The sequence below is a fragment of the Diorhabda carinulata genome, chromosome 8 (assembly GCF_026250575.1).
Source record: "Diorhabda carinulata isolate Delta chromosome 8, icDioCari1.1, whole genome shotgun sequence".
Taxonomy (NCBI): Eukaryota; Metazoa; Arthropoda; class Insecta; order Coleoptera; family Chrysomelidae; genus Diorhabda; species Diorhabda carinulata.
Window position 1 is genome coordinate 7,513,082 of NC_079467.1, and position 25,898 is coordinate 7,538,979.

A 25,898-nucleotide genomic window follows, 5' to 3' on the forward strand; every position below is an offset into this window, starting at 1 on the left:
AGTTGAATTTCATATTAACAATGTATGCTGTAATTCATATACTGTTAAAAATTCTCGTATATACGTGGAAATGTTTATGTAATTAAAGTTGATTGAATCATTAAATAATGAACATATTTTCACAAAATGTTATGTGTAATCATCATCATTGGAACTGATATTTCAAGATATGAAAATGTTTACCGATCATCTTTAGCCCGGGATGGAGAGCAAAGCAAATCATTCATCCTCAAATTGAACTTTCCCTGATGACGGAAAGAACACCTTCCGGAAGCTTGGATTTTTCATTTAATAAAGAGTCCTCAATTACCAAAATTTGTTTGCAAGCTCCAATATATTGGTTTTTGTCTTTGATTCAGATATTACTTTTTAAATTAAAATAAAACTGTAACAGGTATTCAGCATACATTACACATATAACGAATATTTACACGTTTCCTTTCGATTTGTTATATCGAGGATTTACATTTTGATTCCAACCTGACGTCACATTGTGGGAGAGGGATAGCGCGTATCTGCGCATACGCATACCGTTGGTGCATTTCAATAAGCGTTCACGGCGCCAGAAATATCCTTTCGGGCGTTCCGCATAGCAACTACGATCGTTGTGGTCGCGGCGAGAACGTCTCTCATGATTTCATGACTAACGTTCAGACGCCCCTTGTCATGAGGTGCATCGAAGTGAGCGTTGAAAGAATTAGCGGAATTTTCAAAATTCATGCAATGCAGATTGCAACCATGAAAGTCTATCTCATTATTTGATGTTGTATAGGATATTACAAGTACTTTTGAAGCATTCTTGTGACGCACCACCCAATATTTCTCTATCGCAGCAGATGATATTTTTATTTTACTTCAATGTAAATGAATTAACCACTAAAAAATCCAATGATAAATTGTAACATAACTTCTTAAAGCTCTTGTTTTATTTTTTCTGTTTTGCCGTTCGTTAATATTTATCTCAACACTCAAAACGCCTTGCAAGTCATTCCACTTGGGTTTACGGTTATAAAGCTCTGGACTGAGTGAAACGGGAAAGATCGTAGTCGTGAGTGCTTAATGGAATGCATCCCGTGTATATGTGTATCGTGCTCGGAACGTAGATTCGAAATTTTAATGAAATCGTGGATCGACAAAAAAATTTTTTAGTCTAATTACCACTTTTTGGTACCTGTACCTGGTACCATACAAGAGATAACAAAATTTCTCGGCGGAAAAAGTAAATTTATAAAAAATGATTTTTATCCAATTTCCCATTTACGTTATGTTTTTAAAAGATGATAGTTTAATTGATTGACTTGTAGATTGATGGATTGATAGATTATAGGTGTATAGCATAACAGATAAATGGACTGGTAGGTTTATAGATCTATGAGTGATAGATGGATGATGTTAGATTCTTAAAATGTTATATTAAAAAATTATAGATTTATGGCTCGATAGATTGACACTGTGATTGATTGGAAGATAGATCAGAGTGATCACTAGATTAATGGATCAAAAAATTTCATGGATTAATTTCCTAATAGACTGATAAATTCACGGATTGATTGATAAATAGATCAATGAGTGATCCAGAGATTAATGGGTTGACAATTTTATAGATTGATGTGCTGGTAAACTGACAAATTAATGGTTTGATAGTTAGATTAATGACAGATTCATAGGTTACTATATTGTCAAATTTATGGATTGATGTTCTTATGTGACTCACACATTGATGGATTGATTGATAAATAGATCAATGAGTGATCCATGGGTTAATGGATTGCACAATGGATGTATTGATATGCCGAAAGACTGATAAATTGATGGATTGATTGCTAGATAGATTAATGAGTGGATCATAAATTAATGGATTCACAAATTTATAGAATATATAGATATTCACAAATATATAGGCTGATAAATTGATTGATAAGTAGATTAATGACTGATTCATGGGTTACGAGATTGACAAATTTATAGATTGATGCTTGATGAATTGATTAATAGACAGATAGATTAATGAGTGATTGAAATATCAATCAACTGAAAAAATTGATAAATTGATGTACCAAAAGACTGATAAATTGATGGATTAATTGATAGATAGCTTAATGAGGGATTCATAAATTGATGAATTGACGAATTTATAGATAAATTTTCACATAGACTTATAAATTGATTGATCAATAAATCAATGAGTGATCAATCCATTAAAAAATTGATGGATTGATGTCATAATAGATTCCTACATCAATTAGTGATTAATAGATAAGATTGATAAATTAATTGATTGATAGCTAAATATATTAATAATTGATTCATTGTTTAATGGATTGAAAGATTGATGGATTGTTGTCCTGATGGACTGATACATTGATTGATAGATAAATTAAGGGAGTGGAATATTGGTAAATTGATACATTTATAGAAAAATAGATTGATGAATTGATATATTTATAGATTGATGGAATGATGGCCTAATAGATTGACGGATTAATTGATAGATTGAATAATTTATAGATTTATGGATTAGAACATGGATAGATTTATAGGAATAGGCGATAATTGTATAATAGACTAATTGATAGTGTGATTATTCGAGAGATTTATAGATCGATGAATTTATAGATAGACTGATGGATTCATAGTTTGATATATAGATTCATGGATCGAAATATTGACGAAATGATTATGGAGTGAAAAATGAATTCTTAGTTGGATCTCGGTTAATAAAAATAGATTGATGGCTTGATAGATTGACGAACTGATACATTTATAAATTGATTGATTTAAGAATTGATGGACTCATAAATTAATCAACTAAGATATTGATATACCAACAGATTAATTGACGTAATCATGAGGTTTGGGTTGAAAATGAATTGATTCATTGATGGATCAAATTATTATTATATTAACAGTTTGATGTTATGATAGATTTGATATCTTGTTGGATTAAAAGATTGATGAATAACGTAATTGATAAATTGATGCACTTATTTAACTAGAGTGATGCGAAAATTCTAAAGCGATACGTTTGCGATGCTATTCCAATAATTTAAAGTGCACCTTGAGGTCTGGATAAAACGAAAGACTTGTTTAACTGAAGCTAGAATCAATATTTTTAGTAAAACTAAAAAATCTTACCAGATATAGTGAAATTATAAAATCCAGTTTCTAGCCGATGCTTTGTATGTGTATAAACTTCCAATTCGACGAACATGCTCGTAAATGCTATTACAAATGCCTAAAACAATTTATTTATCAATTTGTTAATACTAAATAATATTTTGATAAAGTCAGTATTCAAATTGTCCTCCACTGAGCAATGAAATCGTAAAAAAAACTTTGAGAGTTATGGAGAGAAAATTCTAGAAGGTCATTTTATTAAAACGTAATAGTATCAAATATTGTGAACACATTGTCAGCAATAATTTTATTATATAAACGAAAGATTGTAAACACCTTTGTAATGTTTTATAGCTAGTTCGCTTAAGAGATTAATTATAATCATTCACCAATTGTAATTTTATATCGAATAAAATTTTTAAAAAACATATTGTCGGCAACGAAAATATAATTTGACCGCATAAGCAGGTGAAATTGTTTATTATCTTGCAAAAACTTTTTTTGCGATCCTCTTCAAATTGTCCTTCTGATGATCTAAATGCATGTTGCCATGGGACAGCCCCGTACCATATTGTTTAAGCAATTGCAAGGAATTGTTATTTTCAGCCGGACCGTCTTTTTATATTCTTTATTGAAATACAAATCAAAGTTCCTATGATTTTTCCCGATAAAGTTAATATGAATTTATAAAGGTTAGGTTATTTTTTTTTTCAATTCTTCATACAATAGTTAATAATATTCCTAATAGAGATTCAAAAAAATTTCATTGTTTATACCTGCTTTTAATTGTTAATTTCGCGAGCTCGCCTTTTATTATTTATATATAATTGTGATTCCAAAAAATGTACAAATACCATTATATGTTATTATTGTCGATATAAAAGTATAAATTACTATGATAATTAGAAAAAATAATATAAACTGATGAAAAAGTAATTTTAATTACATGTTCCGATACGTACTTAAATAACTTTAGTAAAATTGATTCCAGAAAAAAGTTTGTTGAAAACAAATTGTAGACAATTTAATTATTAATAACATTGCTCTCGTCGGTTCTTCCCAAATTCTGAGACAATAAAAAAAATGGAGCGATATGTGCATTATGTTGAAAAAGCGTAGTATTTCGTACATGTAGTGTTTCAAACCTGACATGAATCGGAGTTTTGGGATAGAACCCAGACAATCAATCCGACGAGCAATTGTTCAATATGCAGAATACAGAGCAGACAATATTCTTTACAAAACTTGGCGCGGAAATAATCGATCAACCTAAAGCAGTTTCAAAAGTGCACAATCTCTGGCGGAAAGGAAAGACCTTTCACTTAATTTTTTGATGTTTATCGTATCAAGCAATACTGGTCAGGACTGAAGATATGAGTCAGATAATGATAATGATGATGATGTATAATGATGGTCTATATTTAACAACTTATTTATTGTATGTATATTTCAATAAAGTGAAGACAAATTACTTTTGACTGAAGATTTCAGTATAGTTCACATTTTGAAGGTCCAGTTTTAAAGAATAAATAACTGTGAGTAGGCTTCGTTTAGCCTATTCGAACCTTAGTTAATATAACTTAAAGTGAGAATACGCTGATTAAAATATTTGGTAATTGGCATTTGACGTAAGCTACTTTTTCTCTTCATTGCTGCTGTATCACGAATTCGTTTCAGTTGAAGTAAACTCTGTTTGTTTTTCAAAATATTTGAGAGCTGTTTCCAGAGCCTGAATTGCTTCATCATGAGATTGTTCTAAATCATTTTCCACATCTATATTTTCTTCTGTTTCATATTCTTGCATTTCCTGCTGTTCATTTATCTGCAATATGTTTGAATTGTAATGGTTTTTCACAGAGTAAAGGGCCAGATATGGGTTGCCCAGTTGATCGTTTTTGTAAAAACCAACAATACAAAGCGTTTTCTAAAAGTTCGTTTTTCGGTTTTTTCATCATTTTCCGATGTTTACTCCGATCTTCACTATCTAATTTGCAGGTGTACAACAAAATTGAATCGGTATTCTTCCTAATCATCACTTATCGTGGATGTACCTACACCATACTCATCAGCTAACTTACGACCGGTTTCTCCTTTTTTTAATGAATTGATAATATTTATTTTGTATTTAAGCGATAACACGCTTTGACATTTTCAAATATTTAGACGCGACACGTACATCAGCGTGGGGCAGCGATCCCGAGGGGCGCTGACGGGGTAATGCCAGTTCCGACTCGTTCTTACTTGCATAAATTCGACTTTTAGTACATATGTCAAAGATTTTGTAGCTTGGTTCAATATTACTTAATTATTTAATTGGTTGCAGTTGATAGTCCGGATAATCGCGAATCCGTATAACTGAGGGCCGGATAATCGCGAATCCGTATAACTGAGGGCCGGATAATCGAGGTTCTGCTGTAATTCATATGGCAGAACAACGTTTGCCTGGTCAGCTAGTATGTAATATTTTTAAATATATAATATATTTATCTAGAATAGATGAGAAACGATTTTAACGTTCATAATATTTTAGTATTTTAATATTTTAATTTTAATATTTTAATATTTTAGACGGAAAGTGAGGACGGGAAATGATGGCAGTTAATAGAAGTGTGTTATAAGACACTTTCTAACCTTCATCGCCGTTAGTAATGACAGCATTGCATATATGGTTGTAAATAAATTCTTTATTTGCTTATTCTTCCGTGTCTCATATAAGTTTAGTATTAGTACCTATTATAACTATAAATTATTGAGGTTTGTGAGGTTTTTTATTAATAATACTAGCCCATGGTTTATGTTCTTCTGGTTTATTTTGTTTAGCTAATATTTCTTATGAGCGTATTCATAGGCGAAGTTTATATTGAAATAAAAGCTTATTAAATATTATACCCAATTTAAGATTAATTTGATTTTCATTAATTTCTTCTAAAAACCGTTAAAACCTCGTTTTTATCTCTTTGCATTTGTAAGATATCAGATGTTTCAATAATTTAAACTTACCCTGTGTATAAAATTGGGAAATAGAATGTGATAACTGTATTCGAAAACATTTTGTTATAAAAATATTCCACACTTACATTAAATACCACTCCGACGTATGTAATAGCCTGCAGGATACCGAACCACGCACCAATTCCCGTCACTTTATTACATATCGGTCTTCGAAAGCTCTTCGTTATTTTGGATGCATCTGTTCTCACCTCAAAAATGTTGTTAATAAATGCGAGTAAGGGAGCCAGAGGAAAACCAGCCACAAAAAATACAACGAAGCCGTATTGAATCACTAGAAACAAGAAATTATTAATTATAGTAATGATAAACATTGAGTTATAACTTAAGCGAGATTGAAAAGGTCTTTTTGATTTGGGTTCCCATTACCTTTCACTGGACCAAAGCTATTCATATAGGAGAGTGCATATACAAGTAATAGTATTAGCAGATTGACGAAAATATAAGATAATTACTCGGATGCTTCCAGGACTAGACTACTGCAACTTAACAAAAATACGCCTTCACCTTCTCACTGAATTTCTTACAATACATTACACATTACAATACACCTTAGAAGGCATCAAGTATAAATCGACGAGTGCTGATTCTACAAGGAATGATATTGCCATTACAAGCAAACGTTTGTGACCTTTAAGATCAAAAAGCCATCAACAGCTTTTATTCCTCTACAATGCTCAGATTCGTTCATCTTTGGAGTATTTTTCTTGCACATTTGGATTTCGGCTACCAAGCATACCCTGAGGATGCTCCACTCAATGCAAAAGAGAGCCGTTCGTCTTATAGGAGATCCGGAGTTGACCAGAAACTTGGACAGCTTAGAGCATAGAAGAAAAGTCGCCGACTTGTCTCTGTTTTATCGATACTACCACACCAGATGCTCTTCAGCTGTCCAACATAATCCCACCTCGAGCCAAGGTCTACTCGACAGGCAGACGTGATTGATGAACACCGAGTTTGCCTGCAGACACCGAGAACTCATCGGGACTCCTTTCCTCGGATAAGTGCAGGCCTGTGGAATCAGCTACCAAGGTATAAGGTACGTCTTTTCCGAACACTCCAACCTACAGAAGTTCAAGATTAAAATCTAGAAACACCTCCAAACGGCAAGCGCCACTCGAGCTACTTGAAATTAATGGGGCTTACCCTCTTATGCTTGGTTTTTACATAAAAAAAGTTCTACTGGGGGCCCAGTATTGCACGATTCTTTCCTGATAGATACAAGAAAGAAGAATTTCGAATTTTAATAATTAAAAATGATGATAAAATATCATTCAAAGCAATCAAAGCAATAGTCGGGAAAATATTACACACAAAGAAAAAATCATGGAAGGCAAAGCTCAGAAAGTTATAAATAACTAAAATCACTATGTCAATATAAAAAGACAGATATAATATTTCCTTCTGTGTGAAAACGGTGCAAATACTTTGGCAAACTACTGCAATTACTGAAAACTTATAAGAGCTTGAACACATAAATAACATAGTTGTTTCAACCTCACCCATTAGAATATCTGCAGGAAATACAACACAAAAGCAAAGGCTAAAAGAATGAGAAAGTGCAAGCCGGCTAATATACCGTTTAAACAGCAGAAACGACATCAATTAGCAGAAATATTCAAAAACAGAAAACAACGAAGTTTAGGACAAGCCGGATTTCAGGCACAAAGATTAACAGTGGACTAAATATTATTTATTACAAAAATTCTGTCGTAAGAGAGGAAGTCCACCTTTTATTTGTACACCTTAAAAAGCTTATGATAACGTACCACTGATCAAATTGTGAAAATTGCTGGAGACAACAAACATTAGTGTTAAGGAGATTTATAAGAACTACGGTATAAAAATGAAAATCGGAAATTAGCTTTCTGGCAATTTCTATATAAGTAATGGATTGAAACAAGGATGCTGCTTACTCCCCACACTTTTTAAAATATTCTAAAACTGTTAGATTGGAAATGCAGCGATTTAGATATTTTGCTCAATAACAACATTATTTACATCCAAAACTTGGCAGACGAAGCCGATGACATGAATTGGCAATTTATAATTTATGACCAGAAAGCTGATCGAATGAAACAGCAAATGGGGACTAGAGGACAAAATATTGAAATATGTGTCCCGAAGAATTCCAGCAAAATATGCCACTGGAAACGGCCTGATTATAAAATGCTTCAAAAACGAAAATACAAAGATTGTACGGAATGTACGAAGCTATTTTACGAAGCTTGAATTCTTCGGAAAACGTTATTCGTCCTTTTCTGCGCAATTATTATTTATTGATCCACGTATATTCCAGATGAACTATAAACATGTGGTAACAGTTAGATCGATGTAGCATTATAACAAATCAAAATACGAGGGTGAATCAAATATAAACGAGACTTTTGGACCTGCGCGCGCAATAGTGATGGAAGAACGTTCCGCTGTTATTGGCTGTTAGGTTGGTTTGTCAGGAGTGGGGGAAGCACGTGACTCATCATCATAGACTCGCTCAGTGTCCATCGTTACGATGTCCGAGCAGGAGGTACCTCCCTCTATTGCGCAACGTATTGTTATAAAGTTTTTAGCTGCAGAAGGTGTAAAACCGGCCGAAATCTTGAGAAGATTGACTGCACAGTTCGGGGAAAAGACGCTGTCGCGAGCTAGAGTGTTTGCTTGGCATAAACAGTTCGTGGAGGGCCGTGAACATGTTGAAAATGAGAGCCATGACCGCAGACCCCGCACCAGCATTACAGCGGGCAACATCGACAGTGTTCGTCAACTTGTTGAAGGTGATAGGCGTCTAACAACTTCGGATATTGCAATTAAGGTTGGAATAAGTTATGGGAGCACTTACTCTATACTCTCAGAGGAGCTAGGGTATCGCAAGGTGTGTGCCAGGTGGGTTCCTCGTCTTCTGACAGTTGACCAGAAACTGAATCATTTTCAAGTGTGTGAGCGTCCTCTTGCTCGATTTCGGGAAGAAGGAGACCCATTTCTTTCTCACATTGTCACCTGTGATGAAACGTGGGTGCATCACTACACCCCTGAGTCGAAACAAGCGAGTATGGAGTGGAGGAAGAAAGGAGAAACCGGACCAGTGAAAGCCAAGTCACGATTATCGGCTGGCAAGGTTTTGGCTACCGTTTTATTTGACCAGTGTGGCCTGCTGCACCTTGATTTTTTGCATGAGCGCAGAACAATTAATGCGGCGTACTACTGCAAAATTTTGACTGAGGTCAGACTTGCATATCGCCGCAAAAGACGACACCTTCCAATGAGAAAAGTGATTCTCCTCCATGACAATGCTCGCCCCATACGGCAGCCCTGACAGTACAAAAATTGGAGCAACTGGGTTGGGAGACACTGGAACACCCTCCATACAGTCCAGACCTGTCTCCCTACGACTTCCATGTCTTTGGTCCTCTCAAGGAAGCTTTGGGAGGGCAAAAATTCCACAGCGATAATGAGGTTGAAGCATATGTGCGCAATTGGCTACAAACACGACCTGACTCTTTTTACCTGGAAGGAATTAAAAAATTACCTATACGCTAGGAAAAATGTGTTTCTAAATCAGGAGATTATGTAGAAAAATAAACTATGATTGTTTGTGCGTTTAAAATCAAAATAAATATTTTAAAAAATAAGTCTTGTTTATATTTGATTCACCCTCGTATTTTTATGTTTGAAGATCACTTTAACGTAAGTAATATTACACTTAACCTTTAACTATGGACGCTCCATTTTTGTTATCGTTCTTCCAATATCAATTGCAGGAGACAGTTAAATTAAGAAATGAAAATTAATTATTACTCCCCGTATAAAATTGGGTGAACACCTAACAAACCGTCAGTCTACGTAGACTGTTAACCAATGAAAACCGAAGTTGTATGCACACAATTTCTTCGAAATATTATTTAATCCATAATTTTCTTTAAATAAATAGAAATATGAAGTTCTTTAGACCATGGGCGAATGAAGACAATAAAATTTCATAGTGAATAAAGACAAGTATGAATTTAATAATAAAGATTTAGATAAACAAACACAGCAAATTATTTTAAAAATATTCGAATGTTTCAAAAAGGAAAATATTCAGCAATCTGATAATGCAATCATAATTAACTAGAGTAAATGAATTTTCCTTTTATCGAGTAGTCACGAAAGGGGTTGCTGTGGATCATTTACAGAACCGAAAAATATGTAAAGGAAAACTGAAATCAGTTGACAAAGCTACTCAAGATTTTATATATAGGACAATTTATAGTTTATATAAGGAGAACAGAGTTGCAAAATTAGAAGTAATACAGCAAAAGGTAGCAGATGTGGTTTTAAACACAAGAAACTGAATAGGCGGATGGTAATAACCTAATCGTCAAGGATAGTTCGATGGCGACAAGATTATTTACGTTAGATAAAAGACTATCAAAGTTCTCATAGATGAATGGAGTACAAAAAGAACTCAGTTCGCGTCTGGTACCCAATTTAAACCAAACTCCCTCACAGACGGGTACATTTTATTCGTCTATTTATGTTTTATAATTCAATATTTAGTTATAGCGAGTAAAATGCCGTCGAATTTATAATGATTCGATTGCCTTTCTCGCATAAGATATACATATTTTCAAAAGTATTTATAGAAATAATAAATTTATAAAATGAGGTATCTCGCCTATAGTAGATCTAACAAAATTGTCGGCAAGAGTTTTTATAATCTGCAATTGATATTGGAAGAACTATATACTACTATGGACGTGCGGCCTACAGACCGCTATCTTTACGGGTTGGGCTGGTTTTTATTTTGATGAGTAGTATTGTACCATTTTTTGTTTATATCCGTTATAAGAGTTACTAGATATCAATAAAAGATTTAATTTTAATGAAAAATTTATTTATTTTAAACTAAATCTACTGAAATAATAATCAAAGGCTCTTTTCAGCTCGAGATCACTTTATAATGATAGTTTAACTTTTTTTACAATAAAATATAAAGAACAAACAACATACAAAGCTGGCACATGAGAACACATAGTTTTGTGGTTCGTAAAACCGAATAAAGTTGAACCAATGTCTCTATCGTAGGTCAATAGACAAGTTGGGATTTTAGCTAATATCCCAGGACAATAGGCAGTTGGCTGTTGGCGCGCCACGCATGCCTATTCTCCCGGAGTATTAGCTAAATGCCGGACAATAGATTATTCATCGAGAAATGACCAAGCGTTTGTCTATTCTCCTGGGACTTTAGCTAAAATTCGGATAATAGAATATCTATTGAAAAAGGCCAAGCGTTTATCTGCTGTCCTATACTTCTAGCAAAAGGGCCAATACCGAAGCCAATTCCAATGTTTGTTTTTATTTTTGAGTTCACACCGAGGTTCGCACTGGCACTTTCTTGACTTATTTTCCTCTTTTTTTCTTTCTCTCTCTCTCTCTCATTGTCTCCAGATTCATCAATCGTGCTGTCGCTTCTGTCGAACATGCAGTGTCTTGTCCAGTTTTGTATATTATTAGTCAGTTTAGTCGATGCGTGAACTTGAAAAGTCATTTGCAAAACTCTTTAGAATGGAGAAGATCATTGTTGATCGTGAAAATTTTTAAAAGGAGCTGAAAGAATTGTTAATAGTCAGAAAGGTAATCGCGGTATATGGGATAAAGAACAGTTAGACAAAGTGAAGCAAATTTTACTCGCTGGTCCTCCAGACAGAGAAGCTGGACTCAAAGCTTACAATACTTACTATCATCATGTGAATAGCTATGAACTATTGCAAACAAACAGATGCTGTTATTTACTGTGTACCTGTAGAAGATTATTATGAAAAAAATTTAAAAGCTCATGCTCAGACTGGTCATGGAGGACGAGATAAGATGGCGTACCATTTAAAAACTAAATATAGAATATCGATTGCTGCAATCAAAATTTTTCCTGGTTATTGTGAAATTTGTAATAGAAAGAAGTCAACGTTGAGGAAAGTTGTAGCGGTGCAGCCGATTTTATCGCAGGGATTAAATAGTCGAGGAAAAGTCGACCACATTGATTTTCAGTCCACTGATGATGACCAAGGTTTTAAATGGTTGATGAACTATCAGGATCATGCGACAAAATTTTTGCAGTTAAGGTCACTCAAGTCAAGAATTTTTTTCTCGTCAGCTTATAGTCCGCCGCCATCGCTACCTTTTCCAGAATATAAATAACCATGATGAAAGTAAAAGGTCTTCATCACACAAGGTACGAATAAGTAGGCCATATTTACCGGGCTTCTGGGGCATGTACTGAATCATGTGACTTCTTCCACAAAACTCCACTAGCATCTAGTCGATAGTAACATATTAACTGAGTTAATGTAGTTTTTTAAAATTAGCGATAAATTTATCAAATATTCCAGAAACAGCTGCCAGTTTCTCGGTCTTTATTCTCTCGATGCGATCTGCTGGGTTGTTATATCGTAGGCAGTTTAGAAAAACTAAAAATCTGGTTTCTGACATACAGCACCTGAATATATCACAACCTGTTCCTTGCGTAGCGAATATAAAACTAGTAGATTCGTGATTTGATTTCAGGCCGGCAGAATAGTATAATAATCCTAAAAGCCATTGAGTTCTTTCTTTTAATTCTAACCTGCCTTGCCGCTTACATATGGGTCTAAGCTCAGCGATGGAAGTTAGTTGGTTTGTCGCATTTCATCATAAAAAAGTTTATTCCAAATACTGATAGGATCTCCCTTTTCGTCTTCAGTCACGTGCAGAATATACCCGTTTAACACCGTGGAGTGTGAACTCTTCTGTAAGGTGGTTCTGCAGCCCATTTGTAGCGATTTTTATCAGTTATACTTCGAGGTATATTGTCGTCATCTGAACATTCACTATTCGATCTCCTAATGTCACCGTCAACTCTGGTACTACTACCACTGTCTTCAATAATCTCTTGTTCACTTGAGTGATTTTCTTCAATGGCAGTTTCATAAAATAAACAATCATCAACATCCCCATCGCTGTCGCACTGATCCGATTCTCAAAGCAATCGTTGAATCTCGTCTTCAAAAGAAGGATCATCTAATCGCAATATTTTACTGGCTCTCTGAATCGACGAAGTCGATGTTTGTTTGCTTGTAGTCGTTGGTTGATCGTATGTTGACATTTCAGTTTACAAAATATCACATGGAGGCGAGTTCTTGCAAACCGCACTCAAAATATAAAGCGAAACTACTTACGCAACATTAGCCGGCGACGTAACCGGTTGGTTGTTTCGCGGTCGTTTCGCCACTAAAAGCGAAGCTACTGAGGCCGGTATACGCGTGAAGTACGCTGGAGGAGAGAAAACATAATATAAGGTATCACTTTGATATATCAGCCATGATATGGAACAGCAAAAGAGCTTTCAGACATCGATTGTAGTACATTTCCAGCCAAAAGCAGTACTTTGAAGGATATTATCAAAAATTATTCGTGACTTATCAATTTTGTTTTTATTAAACTAATTCGACGTATTTTTTATCATACCACGTCCTAATATATACTTACCCATATCTTGATATTCTTCTATCAAAAAATAATGCCCCGTATTCGGTTTAAAAAATTCCTCCTCGTAAAAAGTTAAATTTGTTTCTCTATTGACCTTCAGCTTATAATGGGAGAACTTCTTTCGTAGTACCCTGCAGATTAACATATAGTCAAAAACCGTTCCGAACGTTCCCTACAAACGTTCTAAAAATCTGGAATTATAGATACAGTAAACTCCCGGTTATCCTCCGAGTTAACTGAGTTTCCGGGTTCACCGAGCCTGTCATTCAAAAGTAACAAACATAAATAAAGGTCTTAATAGGGAGACATCTAAGGGGAGCCGCGATTGTTATTTGTTTATACAGTAACAAACGCGGTCAATCCGTAGACGCCTCTGCTGGCTTCTAAGGCTGGTGTCTTCTGGCTGTTGCTAAGTCAAGCCACCATGTCGTGGGAGGGGGAAGATAACACAATCTAGACTCAGTTGGCTCTGAACTCGCGTTGAACTCTGTTCGTGTTAGTTGCACTCGTGCTAATTGTGGTTATGTGTATTTTTGCTATTTTTATTGATATCTTTGTTGCTATTGTATGAGAGGGAAACGGAAGGGAGTTGTAGTTTCTTTTGAAACAAAACTGAATTCTATTCAACGATTGAACAATGGTGAATTGATTCAAAAGGTGGCTTCTGATTTGGAGGTTGGGGAAGTGACTGTTGGCGATTGAAGGCGAAAACGTGAAGAAATCGAAAAAATATGCTAACAAAAGTTTGAGTGGAGGTGGTTGTTCCTAGTCGAAAGACTTTGAGATAGGTGCCTACGAACAGACGTTTCAAGCCCTTCTTGTGGTTTTTCCAGCTTCGAGGAATTTACAGTACACTGTGAGTGGGCCGATGTTATAGGCTAAGGCACTTCAATTTGTTAATAACTTCAAAGGCGGCGAGGAAGAATTTAACGCGAGTGAAGAGGTATGGAGTAGGGCAGCTAAATATTAGTGGTAAGAAGCCATCAACAGACTTATCTGAAATCGCGGAATTTTAAAAGAAAATGAAAGAATTTGTGTTTGAGGAAGGATTAACTTTTGATCAAATTTTCGATTCCGACGAAGCGGGTCTTAATTTTCGAATGCTATCTTTAAAACCTTGCCAGCAAAATCCGAGATGAGTGTTCCTGGATTTTAAAAAAGCAAAGAGAGGGTAACGATACTGGCTACAGCCAGTGTGTCGCAATCAAAGGAGTGCATGGATGGACGGACGAAATTTAGTTTTCACAATTTGTACCTGTCACTGAAGAGTTTTTGATAAAAAAGAATCTTCCCAAGAAAGCGAAGAGGTTATCTCAGAAAACGATCAAAGACTTTTTTAAGAAATAATCTATGTTTTCACTTTGCTATAGGTCTGTGATTGTGATCATTATATGTTTTCGGTTCCAATAAATCAGTTTTGTTACCTTTCACGGGGTTTTACGTCTTTTTTTACCATAACTGAACTTAACCTTCCTATTATCCGAGGTGGTCCCGGTTCCAATCAATTATCTCGGATAATCGGGAGTCTACTGTACTGCAAAACGTTCCAAACAGAATACACCAATAAGTTTTGTCGTTCCATAAGTCGAACACGATCTTATTATTCAATAAACTCTCTCTGATTTCCAATGCATTTGTTCCAGTGATATTTTAAATCATAAATTCCATTTCTTAAGTGTGAAAATGGGTACCTGTCGAAATATGTTATCATGGGGTATCAGTGGCAAAGCTGTTTCTTCTATGATGGGTCATTTGTAATTTAAAGATGCCCACACGGAATTTGACAGTGGCTGATCTTGTTATTATGAACGTATCCGACTTAGATAAAATATGCCTCTCATTTTTACTTCTAAATAAAACTTTTGTGCTTCGTTTCTAATTTCTAATAAAATCAAATTTTGTACAGTCTAAAACTCAAGGTGACATTATTTTATGGAAATAATTTGTACGATTAATGAGAAATAGTCAGAATGGAGGTAGGGTAATATGGGGTACCCGACAGATTATATTTGATTTTAAATGAATTTATATTTTTTATTTTCAGATGGTGTTTAATCATAAACGGCATTTAAACTGCCGTTAAAGCTGTAGTAAATAATGGTGAAATGGTTTATTATCGAGCTTCCCTTCAGGTTAATGTTACATAAACCATGCTGGAAAGGTATGCATTTTTTTCTTGGATTTAATGATTTATTCTGAAAAAGCAACAAATTAACATTTTGGGCGAATATCGCACCCATTTTGTACAGATCTTTCTGTATCATAAGACTTGGTGGTTCCTAATCAATCTCTTTTAGTAAAATAGGCCAGGTACCAGCCGATTTTACGTGGTTTTTTGATAATCAAGGTCGATTTTCTTAAAAATTTGTTTAAAGGTAGTATTTATGATCTTCTTCGAAATCTACCCTGTACCGAAGGGGATTTACTTATTTTAAGCAACTTCTCTTCTGTAAAGTTTTTGTTTAACGTTGGTACTTTTAGAGTTATTAACGATTGAAACTGCTCATTTTTCATCGAAAAAACGCATATTTTTTACTGTTTTTCGTGAATAACTCAAAAATTTTCCACTCCATCAGCAAAGTCATTACGAATCAAAATATAGCTAATAAAAAAGCAACGAGAGTCGTTCCTCAAGAACCTCTGTAAATTTAATATTAAGAGTTATGGCTCGTTGAAAGATGGCTATTTTTGTAGAACCCCATAATTGAAAAACTTTGACCTCAAATCACTTGAAATTGATGAAATTTTTAGAAAAAACTCTAGAGATATTTTTCATAGCACATAGAAAAACCTCCAAAATGAGCACTGTTGAAAGTCTTTTGCATAAGAGTTGACTGATATAAGTTTTCTTCTTTTGTCTTTATTGAAAAAATGTAATAATTATACCTTCGATATCATCACCCTAATTGAAATTATTCGTAATGCATTTGCAATTAACTTCTTCTATGTATTATTGATATGATCTACGTTATTCAACCGATTTCGAAAGCTCATTTTAGAAAAAATAATTGATTAGATTGAGCTCTGCATTTCCGTAATCTTGAAAAAAAAAAGAATTTTTCTTAAATAAACCAAAAACTATTCTATTCATGTTATGAAAAAATGTTTCAACATATTAATTGTAGTGTTTTTTTTGCCAAAAATTTGGAGCTTTTATAAATCTATGTATCATAAAAATTGAAGAGATACATTAGTTCAAAGTTTGCATTCGCGTACCAAATGTAGCTTATGCAACCCCTTTGAGCTAAACACTTTTCGAAATCGGGGGTTGAAAACAGTTTTAATTAATATGACGTTGAAGTACTTAAAATCTCCTACAAAATGCTTTCTTAAAAAAGTGTCTAGTCTGAAAATTGAGCGAGTTATTGTCGAAAAATCAACTGCTTTTTGTTTCAAAATTTCGGAGTACGAATTTTGGAGCATTGGAAAAAGAGAAACGTGGAGCGTACAATCGAGCACGAGTACGAACGAGAAGCGGAAGATGATATTAGTGATGATGAAATATAATAATTCCAAATTATTTTCTAAATAAGAAATTTTATTGATTTTAAAAATATTTTTATCATTTCTGTAAACAAATTTTAATTGCAATTTTGAAATTTTTGTTTATTGATGACGGGTTTCATAAGGGTTGATATATTTAAAAAGCAACACTTAAAAAAAAACTGACGAAATATTCTCAATTCAATATAAATACACTTTTGATAATTTTTTATAATAAAAGAATCGTTTAGATTATTTTACAACTTTTAATATGATTAGTAGGTGATTTGGAAAGGTTGCATGAATCTGATCGATCATAAACGTGTTTGACAATGTCAATAGATCTACGAATAATACATTTAAGCTTCATTTTACCCAAAACATGGATAAAATCTGAGATTTTGAATATTTTTACAATATATACCCGCCAAAATAGAAAAAGCTCGGTTCGGTACAGGGAAGATTTCGTAAAAGAGGGTAAGTAGAGCTTGAAATCAAATTTTCATGTAAATCGAGATTATGATAAGTGTCTTTAAAAAAAGCTTTCAATATTACTACCCTCAGAGGAGGGGTTGCATGAGTCTGATTAATCATTAACTTGTTTTAGAATATCAACAGTTCTACGAATAATTCATTTAAACTGTATTTTAACCAAATACATGCTAAAATCGAAGATTTTTACTTTTTTACGATAAGGGGTAGTTTTCACTCCTAAAAAATAAAAAGCACCCTTTGGCAAAGGTAGACTTTGAATAAATGAGCTTAAATCTAAATTTTCATAATAATCGACGTTGATTAACCAAATTCCACAGTTTTAATGTTTTTTACTGCTGGTAAATTTTGCAAATTCGTGTCCTGTAATGTTTTTAGCTTTAATATTTTCGAAGTCCTCCATGTGGATCGTCTTTAAGAAGGAACGACATAACTCAATGGATAGCAGGTTATTGAAATGAACAATAATTATTGTAAATATCAAATAATTAAATGAAATTTTGCAAACTATTGTTAATAGTTTACGAAACAATATCATTTAGTGCGTTTCATAACTATTATCATGAACTTACGGAATGAAATTTTGCAAACCATGACTCATAAAAGCTTTAAAAACCATTATTGTGATCAACTGAATGCTGAGATCGACGATGCAACCATTTGCGTCACAAATATCCGAACCCAAACCACCAAATTCTTCCCATTTTCCCATATCGCCTGGATGTGTAAAAAACTTTCCCTGTAATAATAATATCAAATATCAATTAATTGAATTGGAATTCCAACGAATTATTTTGTTGTGTTGCAGTGACGGTTTTACCACCACCAGCGCCCCTTACTGCTATTTAAATCTACACTAAAAAAGTCGACGGATTTAATGAACCATTTTTTTATATAACCATTTATTTACAAAAAACAATAATAAAATTTTAGTTTCCTTGCCAATCTATCGGCGAACTTCTTTTATTAAGTTATGATCGTCGATGTAGATAGGTTTTCATCAGCCTAACCTCCTCTCTCCATTAACAATCATTACAACTATAGTCAACAATATTCATATTGCTATTTCTACATTTGGGTATAGTTCTTAATGCGATCTTCGATAAAATTTAGAACAAAAACAGGAGTAACCTCATTCTTATCAGACAAAATAGATTTTAGACTTATGAGCTCATCACATAGCATACAACCATCTGCAGGTTGTTTCAAAAAAATGTGATCCCATCTCTAGGATAGATTGAAAACTGAAAAATATTTGGGATTCGTTTTTTCGTACACATTTTTACGATTTTGCCGCAACTTAATTAATACGAGTACATTTGTCATTACTTCCAGCGTCGGTTATTACTTCATAATTTTCAAATCAAAATATTCCGAAAACGGTACACAGTATCGAGTTTTATCAAGAATACCTTTTTGGTGTAAAATTAAATGATGTTTAAATTCACTTGAAATTTTACTTAATATATCTAATATCGAAAAAGTTATGTTATGTTACTACTTGGTAGTAACCGCGTAACTAGCGGCCTCTACGAGAGTCAGACAAAAACAAATTCATTCGATGTATCAGCTTCCATTACATATTCGTATAAACTTTCAAAACAGTGTTGCCAGTAGTTGCGGCAAAATCGTAAAAAATGTGTATAAGTTTTTTTCTTCAACACCTTTTAATTGAATATGGATGGCGTTACGAAAATTTTTTTACTGAGCAAACCCCAAATATTTTTCAGTTTTCTATCTATCCTAAAGACGAGATTGCCTTTTTTTGAAACAACTTTTATATCTGATTTAGAGTCTACACTACTTTCAAAAGGGGTTTGACAAGGTCAGGTTTTTCCGGCATCTTTTTTATATTGTATTAAGAAAAACTAACAAGTTATAGGTTCATCGCCGGTATTTTTCTCAGCCTAACGCTTAACATGTCACGTCGTTGTTGCTCTGAACACAGGCTCAATTTCGTGTTCTGCAGCCAATTTCTATGCAGTTAAAATTGAACTTTGGGAGCCCGTTTTTCGTATATTATATCGAAATTTGAACAATTGGTGATTTTAAACGGGCTCAATTTATTTGAAATTTTGGTGGTATATTCAAATGCTTGTTGGTGAAGTATCCGAATCATTTTGGTTGTTTTACATGAGAGAAATTTTTTATGGTGTTACCAATTTGAATTTTACTTGTAAGTGAACTGTCTGTATATCCTTAAGCGACAATGGTAGTCTTCCAGCTGCCATGTCTCTTTAAATTTGTGATATTTCCCCCATTATCAGCAAATAACTTCGCGGAAGTTCGAGGAAGGCAATGACATGTGTAATCCTTGAGATTTGGTATCCTTAAAAATTCTGCAATTTTTATTCCAAAATTTCCAAAGCTGTGAATACTAACAGGCTAAATCGAATATTTCCCTTTTTTATAATTCATGATTAATCTGTTAGGTGGAGTATGGAATGGCCCTATTGACAAATATCGCTTGTATAATAATATAATATTTTTTGCCCAATTACAAGAAATGCTCTTTCTAAGTGTGTTTTCGAATACTGGTATTTTTATGAGCAGCATATTTATGTCGGGTATATGATCAATTGTCATCTTTGTTAGGTCATTCATCCCCTCTACACGCACCCGCTAACCCAATAATTGTTGCTACCTGAAAGTAAAAACAAATTATGTTTAAACTTTTTTCTCACAATTGTGATTTTTCATTAAATTACCTTTAGCATTAGGTACGTTTCATTGCTGAATTCGCTAATAAATTTGATAATTTTTTTTCAGCTGAAAACTGTTTTCTTTTCTTTTCTTTATATTCAACGTCCTTCCGTCCAAAAGAATTTGCTGTATTTTCTCAACATTCCTGTGCATGTATTGTCCACAAATGTTGATTGTAGAGATTTACTAACTACATTTATTTGAAAAAATGTGTCAAGCAATCAACGAAACCATAAAGTTGAAATTCGGCTAGAGTATTAGTCTCATAGGAGAACTGAACATCTGTTTCCAATAGTTTCCATAGTTTTTTCGTCAGTTCCAATAACATTGCCGATATAATGAAGAAAAAAAAAATTAATCGATGTTTTTAAACAGGCATATCTGTAATCGCGTATTCCCGTCCTTCTTGTCCAGCTTGTTAAAACATTGTAATGTTTTTTGTATTTATTTTAGGAATGAGTCGATTCTTTATATCGATTCTCAATACCACCGATTCTTGGATATTGGTATCGGTATCGAGAATCGATGCAAAAAGTCGATACCGATACCAGTAAATGGATGGAAAAATTGTTTTTTAATCGAATTTATATTGTTATCAAAATGAAATTATCATATTTTGGAAAATCATTTGTCTTGGTTTATACAACAGGCTGGCTCGGTACATTTATTGCGCCGAGAAAGTACTTCCATATCGTCTTTGATATATTAGGTGTAGAGTGCAGAAAAATCCTGCTTTTAAAATAACTTGGATAATGATTTTTATTTTTGATACAATAACCAAAAAACCAAAGAGCTAAAATTTTAATTGATGGTATAGTTAAGTAATCCAAAACAACCCTTTTCACAGCGGCGCATCATCATCAATTACTTATTTATTATTATGAACTCTAACCTCATTAAGTTATCGTTACTATAAATTGTCCGTGTTTACTATTTCTGTCAGTTTTATAGATTCAGCTTCAAGCCCATTAAGGTATCGTCTTCAATTATTTATTATTTAATCAATGTAACTATAATGAACCATGAATACATTTATCTAATTTTATAATTATTATTGAATAAGATAAGAACTAATATATAAAGAAGCCTGTAAAACTAATGCTGGATTCATTCAATTTGATACTCGTCTAGTATGCCAGTCAAATTATTGTAAATTATTAAATCATCAGTTTGTTAAATAAATAGCTTTTAAACAGCAAGTTGGTGAATTGACTTATATAATTATATGATAAGATAAAACTACTACGACAACTTAACCTTTGCGATATTTTAAAATTAGTTTGAAGTTTGTTCGAACAAATTATGAATATGCTTCTGGTAAGAGAATTTTTTTTAAAAGAGGCTATTATACATCGATGGTATAGGTATCGGTATCGAGAATCAAGAAACGATTTTTTAGGTATCGGTATCGAGATTCGAAAAATTTTGGTATCGACACATTCTTAATTTATTTACACACTATACAATACACTTAACTTTTAACAATTCAATATCATTTTTCTGCGATTACTTTCACTAATTCTAACTGCGCTTACACAACTCCTTATATATCCTAAATAGAATTATACAAACTTCTAGAACATAAAAAAAATAAATAAATAGACTTTACTAGTAATTATTTAAAAGAAATACTGTGAATAAACCGCCTGCTATAATAAAAAATCCAAAAAATAAATTTTAAAGGCGCGTGTACCATTTATAAAAAGTAGATGAAAGGCGCCGTGCGAATTCGTCGTTTTTAAAATTCCATTGTAGCTGGGCAGGTGCCTAAGGACCCATTTCGCGAATTTGTTCGTAGTAATATTCACATTCCTAACTTATAATTTGGGAGAAATTTTGGAAATTAATTTTTGTTATTCGCGCACATTATTGGAACAGTGATACTCCGGAGTACGTCGGTAGGTAAAAAAATAAATTCATAAATATATATTTGTATTATTGTGAGATTTTACATTTTACGGGGTTATGGATAACTGCTAGGTTATAAGCCAGGATATGTAATTCGAAGCAAAATATTTCCAACAATTGCGATAGAATAATATAAAAGACGTTAATGTTCCAGAGTTGTCTGAAATATTTCCAAACATAAGGAAACAAGACATTTTTCCCATAATAATACTTTGAACAGTTACTAGGACCCAGGTCTGGTGTGAATGCGGAGGGTGGTTAACCATTTCTTAGTGCAATTTGTGAATTTTAGCTATAGCAGTAATCGAAGTTTGAGAATGTGCTTTGTTCTGATGGAAAAGTACCTCCTATTTGCAATTTTTCTCATTATCAAGTTATGATACAGTAGCAGATTTACCTTTATGTACCAATAAACACAATACCATGAGTATCTAAATCTGTCTCCATAGCTATTCTAACCGATGGAACCGAAGCTGGGTCGCCATTTGCAATCCATTGTCTTGACTTATTTTTTTCTTTATAGGAGTGTAGTGGATTCAGGTTACTCCACAATGATGAATCTACTATCTATTTTTCAGCTATTCTGAAGACCTTTTTTGAAATACCCTTTATAAATACAGAAAATCTCCCAAGAAAAAAATGTTACTGTGAGTTCAGTTTTACAAGTTGCTAAATTTGGAATTTCCATCACAAACAGAACGCGATGTTCAGAAACGTCGATAAAAATCTCGTTCTAGGCTAGGTAATATTTTATTGATGGTTGATTTTTCCTTGGACATAATGTAGACATCTTCTACTATTCGAATGGAATCTTCCATTTTCAATGCCTTTGGAACTTTTCAAAATTATCTTTATTTATTACAATTTCAACACTCACCTTAAAGAAAGCAATGTATATGACTGCTGCATAGTTATTAACAAATGCTAGTCCATATCCTTTTAAAATATAAGCGTTATCAAATTCATATTGTGTTCTATGGTTTTCAATCTCGGTTAACCAAAATGATAGCTTATCGAACAACTAAAAATAAAAAAAAAATAAATTCATTCTTTCTCAATTTCAATGAAACTCTATCCCTACAACGTTCCGCGCGAACCTTTGTTTAAAATAACGCTGGAATCATCTAGCCACTCCTAATGGGAACCATATATTGGACTATACAATATGTCTCTTATTTTATGCTCCATTGACGTATAGTCTCGGATTACCTAATTTCTGTCTTAAATTAATATGACCGAGAAGAATCATAAATCTATCTATTTAACTTCTACTTACTATTGTATATACTATGATTTATTGTAAACTGACCGTCCTCAACGTCTTACTTAAGCGGTTCCATATATCCCTTAGTTCCGTTAACTTATCAAATTACTTACCCTTATTTTTGTATTGATGTCTCTAAAGACCGTAAATATAATTAATTATAGCTTTTCTAAGCAATAGGATTAGTATTTAAGGCAGCATAAACACGCATAGATTGTTCTATAAAGTCTTGACAACCAACGATAACAGTAGTCCGAATATTGAATCTAATTTATTTATTTATGTTTTATGTTAATAAATAGTTTTTTCAAAGTTGTGAATTAAGTTATTTAACTTTGGAAATCTCTTTCTTACATGGCTAGCTCTGCTTTCTCTTCCACAGATTCGACGAGCTCAAATCTTGTTTTCCTTAATGCACATTTCAGTTTAGGAAACAGTCGCAACAGAACCTTTCCCATTTACGGCTTCACATGTGTTTACCAACTCCTACAGTTTCAGCGACAGTGGAAATGTTTAAACAAAGACTACAACCATGGAAGTATGAAAGGAGGGAACAAACACTTGAAATCTAGAGAGAAGTCTGAAGTATGGTTATCTTATGGTAAGATACAACAAAGCGTATTAGTCTTGATGACGTGTTCGTATATATAACATCTTGTAAAAGATATTTAACATTCAGTTTTGTACTTAAAAATGGTTGAGTGTTTAGTTTTGATGTGTTTTTGTAACAGTGCAACAATAAATGAAGTTTCTTCTTATGCTAAATTGGAAAGTTATTAAGAAATTGCGCGATTTTTCGTTTAAATTCAGGACCTGCGAAAGTTACTGAATAGTATATTGTTTTAAATCAAGAATATGCAGGTGATTATTTTGCTAATATACTAGCAAAATTAAAGTTAGTTATATGTTAATCCCAAATATTGTTCGAGAAAAAGTCAAGGGCGATTTTTGTGTCTTTGAGAGACGCCGTCAAAGAAACCATAATAATCCAAAATACCTAAGAAAATTGTTAGTTTGAAATACTCGTAAGAGTCTCCTAATTAACAGGCTTATATTAGCTTCCCTGTATGTGGGTGTCTGAGCTTGTTTGTTTCTTTGTTTGTTTGTTTGTAACTTTGGACTAAGATCAAGGGCTTATTTAATGTAAATTTCGTTAGACAAAAGATTCGAACCTCCGATCTCCGTGTTGGAACTCAAACACTTCGACAACTAACTATACCGTTACGTTTCGATACAAGTTTCGACGAGATATAGGTATATGAGTCGGTATCAATTAAGAAACTGAGAAGTGAAAAATAAATTTAGTTCTAATAAACTCAAAAACACGCTTTTAAAGCAAATCGAACTAAAATAAGCTTAAAAAAATAAAGAATTGAAAAAACTAGTAATATTGTGAAAAAAGCGTGAGGGGCTTTGTTCCATATTTCTCGTACAACGAGCGCCCCTAACGTTTTTCAAAATATTCTTCATTAAGATCGATACACTTTTGCATGCCTTTAATTCAATTGTCGAAGCATTTTTTACATTGTAATTGAGGTACCTCCAAAACATGTGATTTGAACAATTCTTCGGGAGTAGAAAAACATTGACCTCATAATTTATTTTTGACCTGCGAGCAAAAGAAAGAGTCAATGGATGCCAAACAAGGACTATACGGCGAATGACCGATCAATTCGATATTTTTACTGTTCAAAAACGTTTTTGTTTGAACTGATGTGTGAGAGCTTGCAATGTCGTGGTGGAAAATGATTCGTCTTCTGCGATTGGTGTCTCTGATTTTTCGAAGACTTTTGGCAAACAAATGCTGATGCACTAGTCAGAATTGATCCGTTTTACGTTGCTCTTATGAAACGGTGGCGACATATCTAGTTATTTCGAAAAAGCAGGCGACCATCTGCTTCAAACTGCTTCGTGCGCTACAACAACTTTTGTTTGATTTTGATCGTCTTGAAAGACTCGAGAGAGAGAGAGAGAGAGAGAGAGAGAGAGAGAGAGAGAGAGAGAGAAATGCTTTATCGTCAAAAAATTGTTACAATTTGTAGAAAAAAGCTTGTAAAAACTGAAAAACGAACATAAAAATAACTAAATAAAGATACAAATAAAATAAAATTTCAATATTATTAGAATTGAAGTCGTTTACAGAGTAGAAGGCACTTTCCAGTAAATATGCCCTCAAATTATTGCGGAATGCAGGAAAAGATGATTCGATTTGATTTCAATTGGCAAGTGATTGTGCATTTTTTTGCATTATAAAATATTGAACCTTTAACTAATTCTGAACGTGGAGTTAGTAGGTAAAGGTCATGCTCCACGTTCCTAAATGGATAACCGTGCAACGATCTTTCTGAAACTGGAGAATCGTGATTACGAATTAGGTTAACGGATTGAAAGATGAATAAGGAAGGAAGAGTCAGAATTTTTA

General features: G+C 33.4%; 1 protein-coding gene across 2 annotated transcripts in view; it reads right to left on the reverse strand.

Moving 5' to 3' along the window:
* Nucleotides 1–25,898, reverse strand: part of LOC130897529 (anoctamin-4-like) — a 95,782-nt gene that overhangs the window by 38,640 nt on the left and 31,244 nt on the right. For both annotated transcript variants that reach the window (XM_057806438.1, XM_057806437.1), the window contains exons 9-13: nt 23,090–23,233; nt 18,174–18,340; nt 13,627–13,757; nt 6,195–6,400; nt 3,136–3,235 (exon numbers count right to left, since the gene is read on the reverse strand). In XM_057806438.1, the coding sequence (XP_057662421.1) occupies nt 3,136–3,235; nt 6,195–6,400; nt 13,627–13,757; nt 18,174–18,340; nt 23,090–23,233 (748 nt within the window). The remainder of the gene's footprint in view (nt 1–3,135; nt 3,236–6,194; nt 6,401–13,626; nt 13,758–18,173; nt 18,341–23,089; nt 23,234–25,898) is intronic.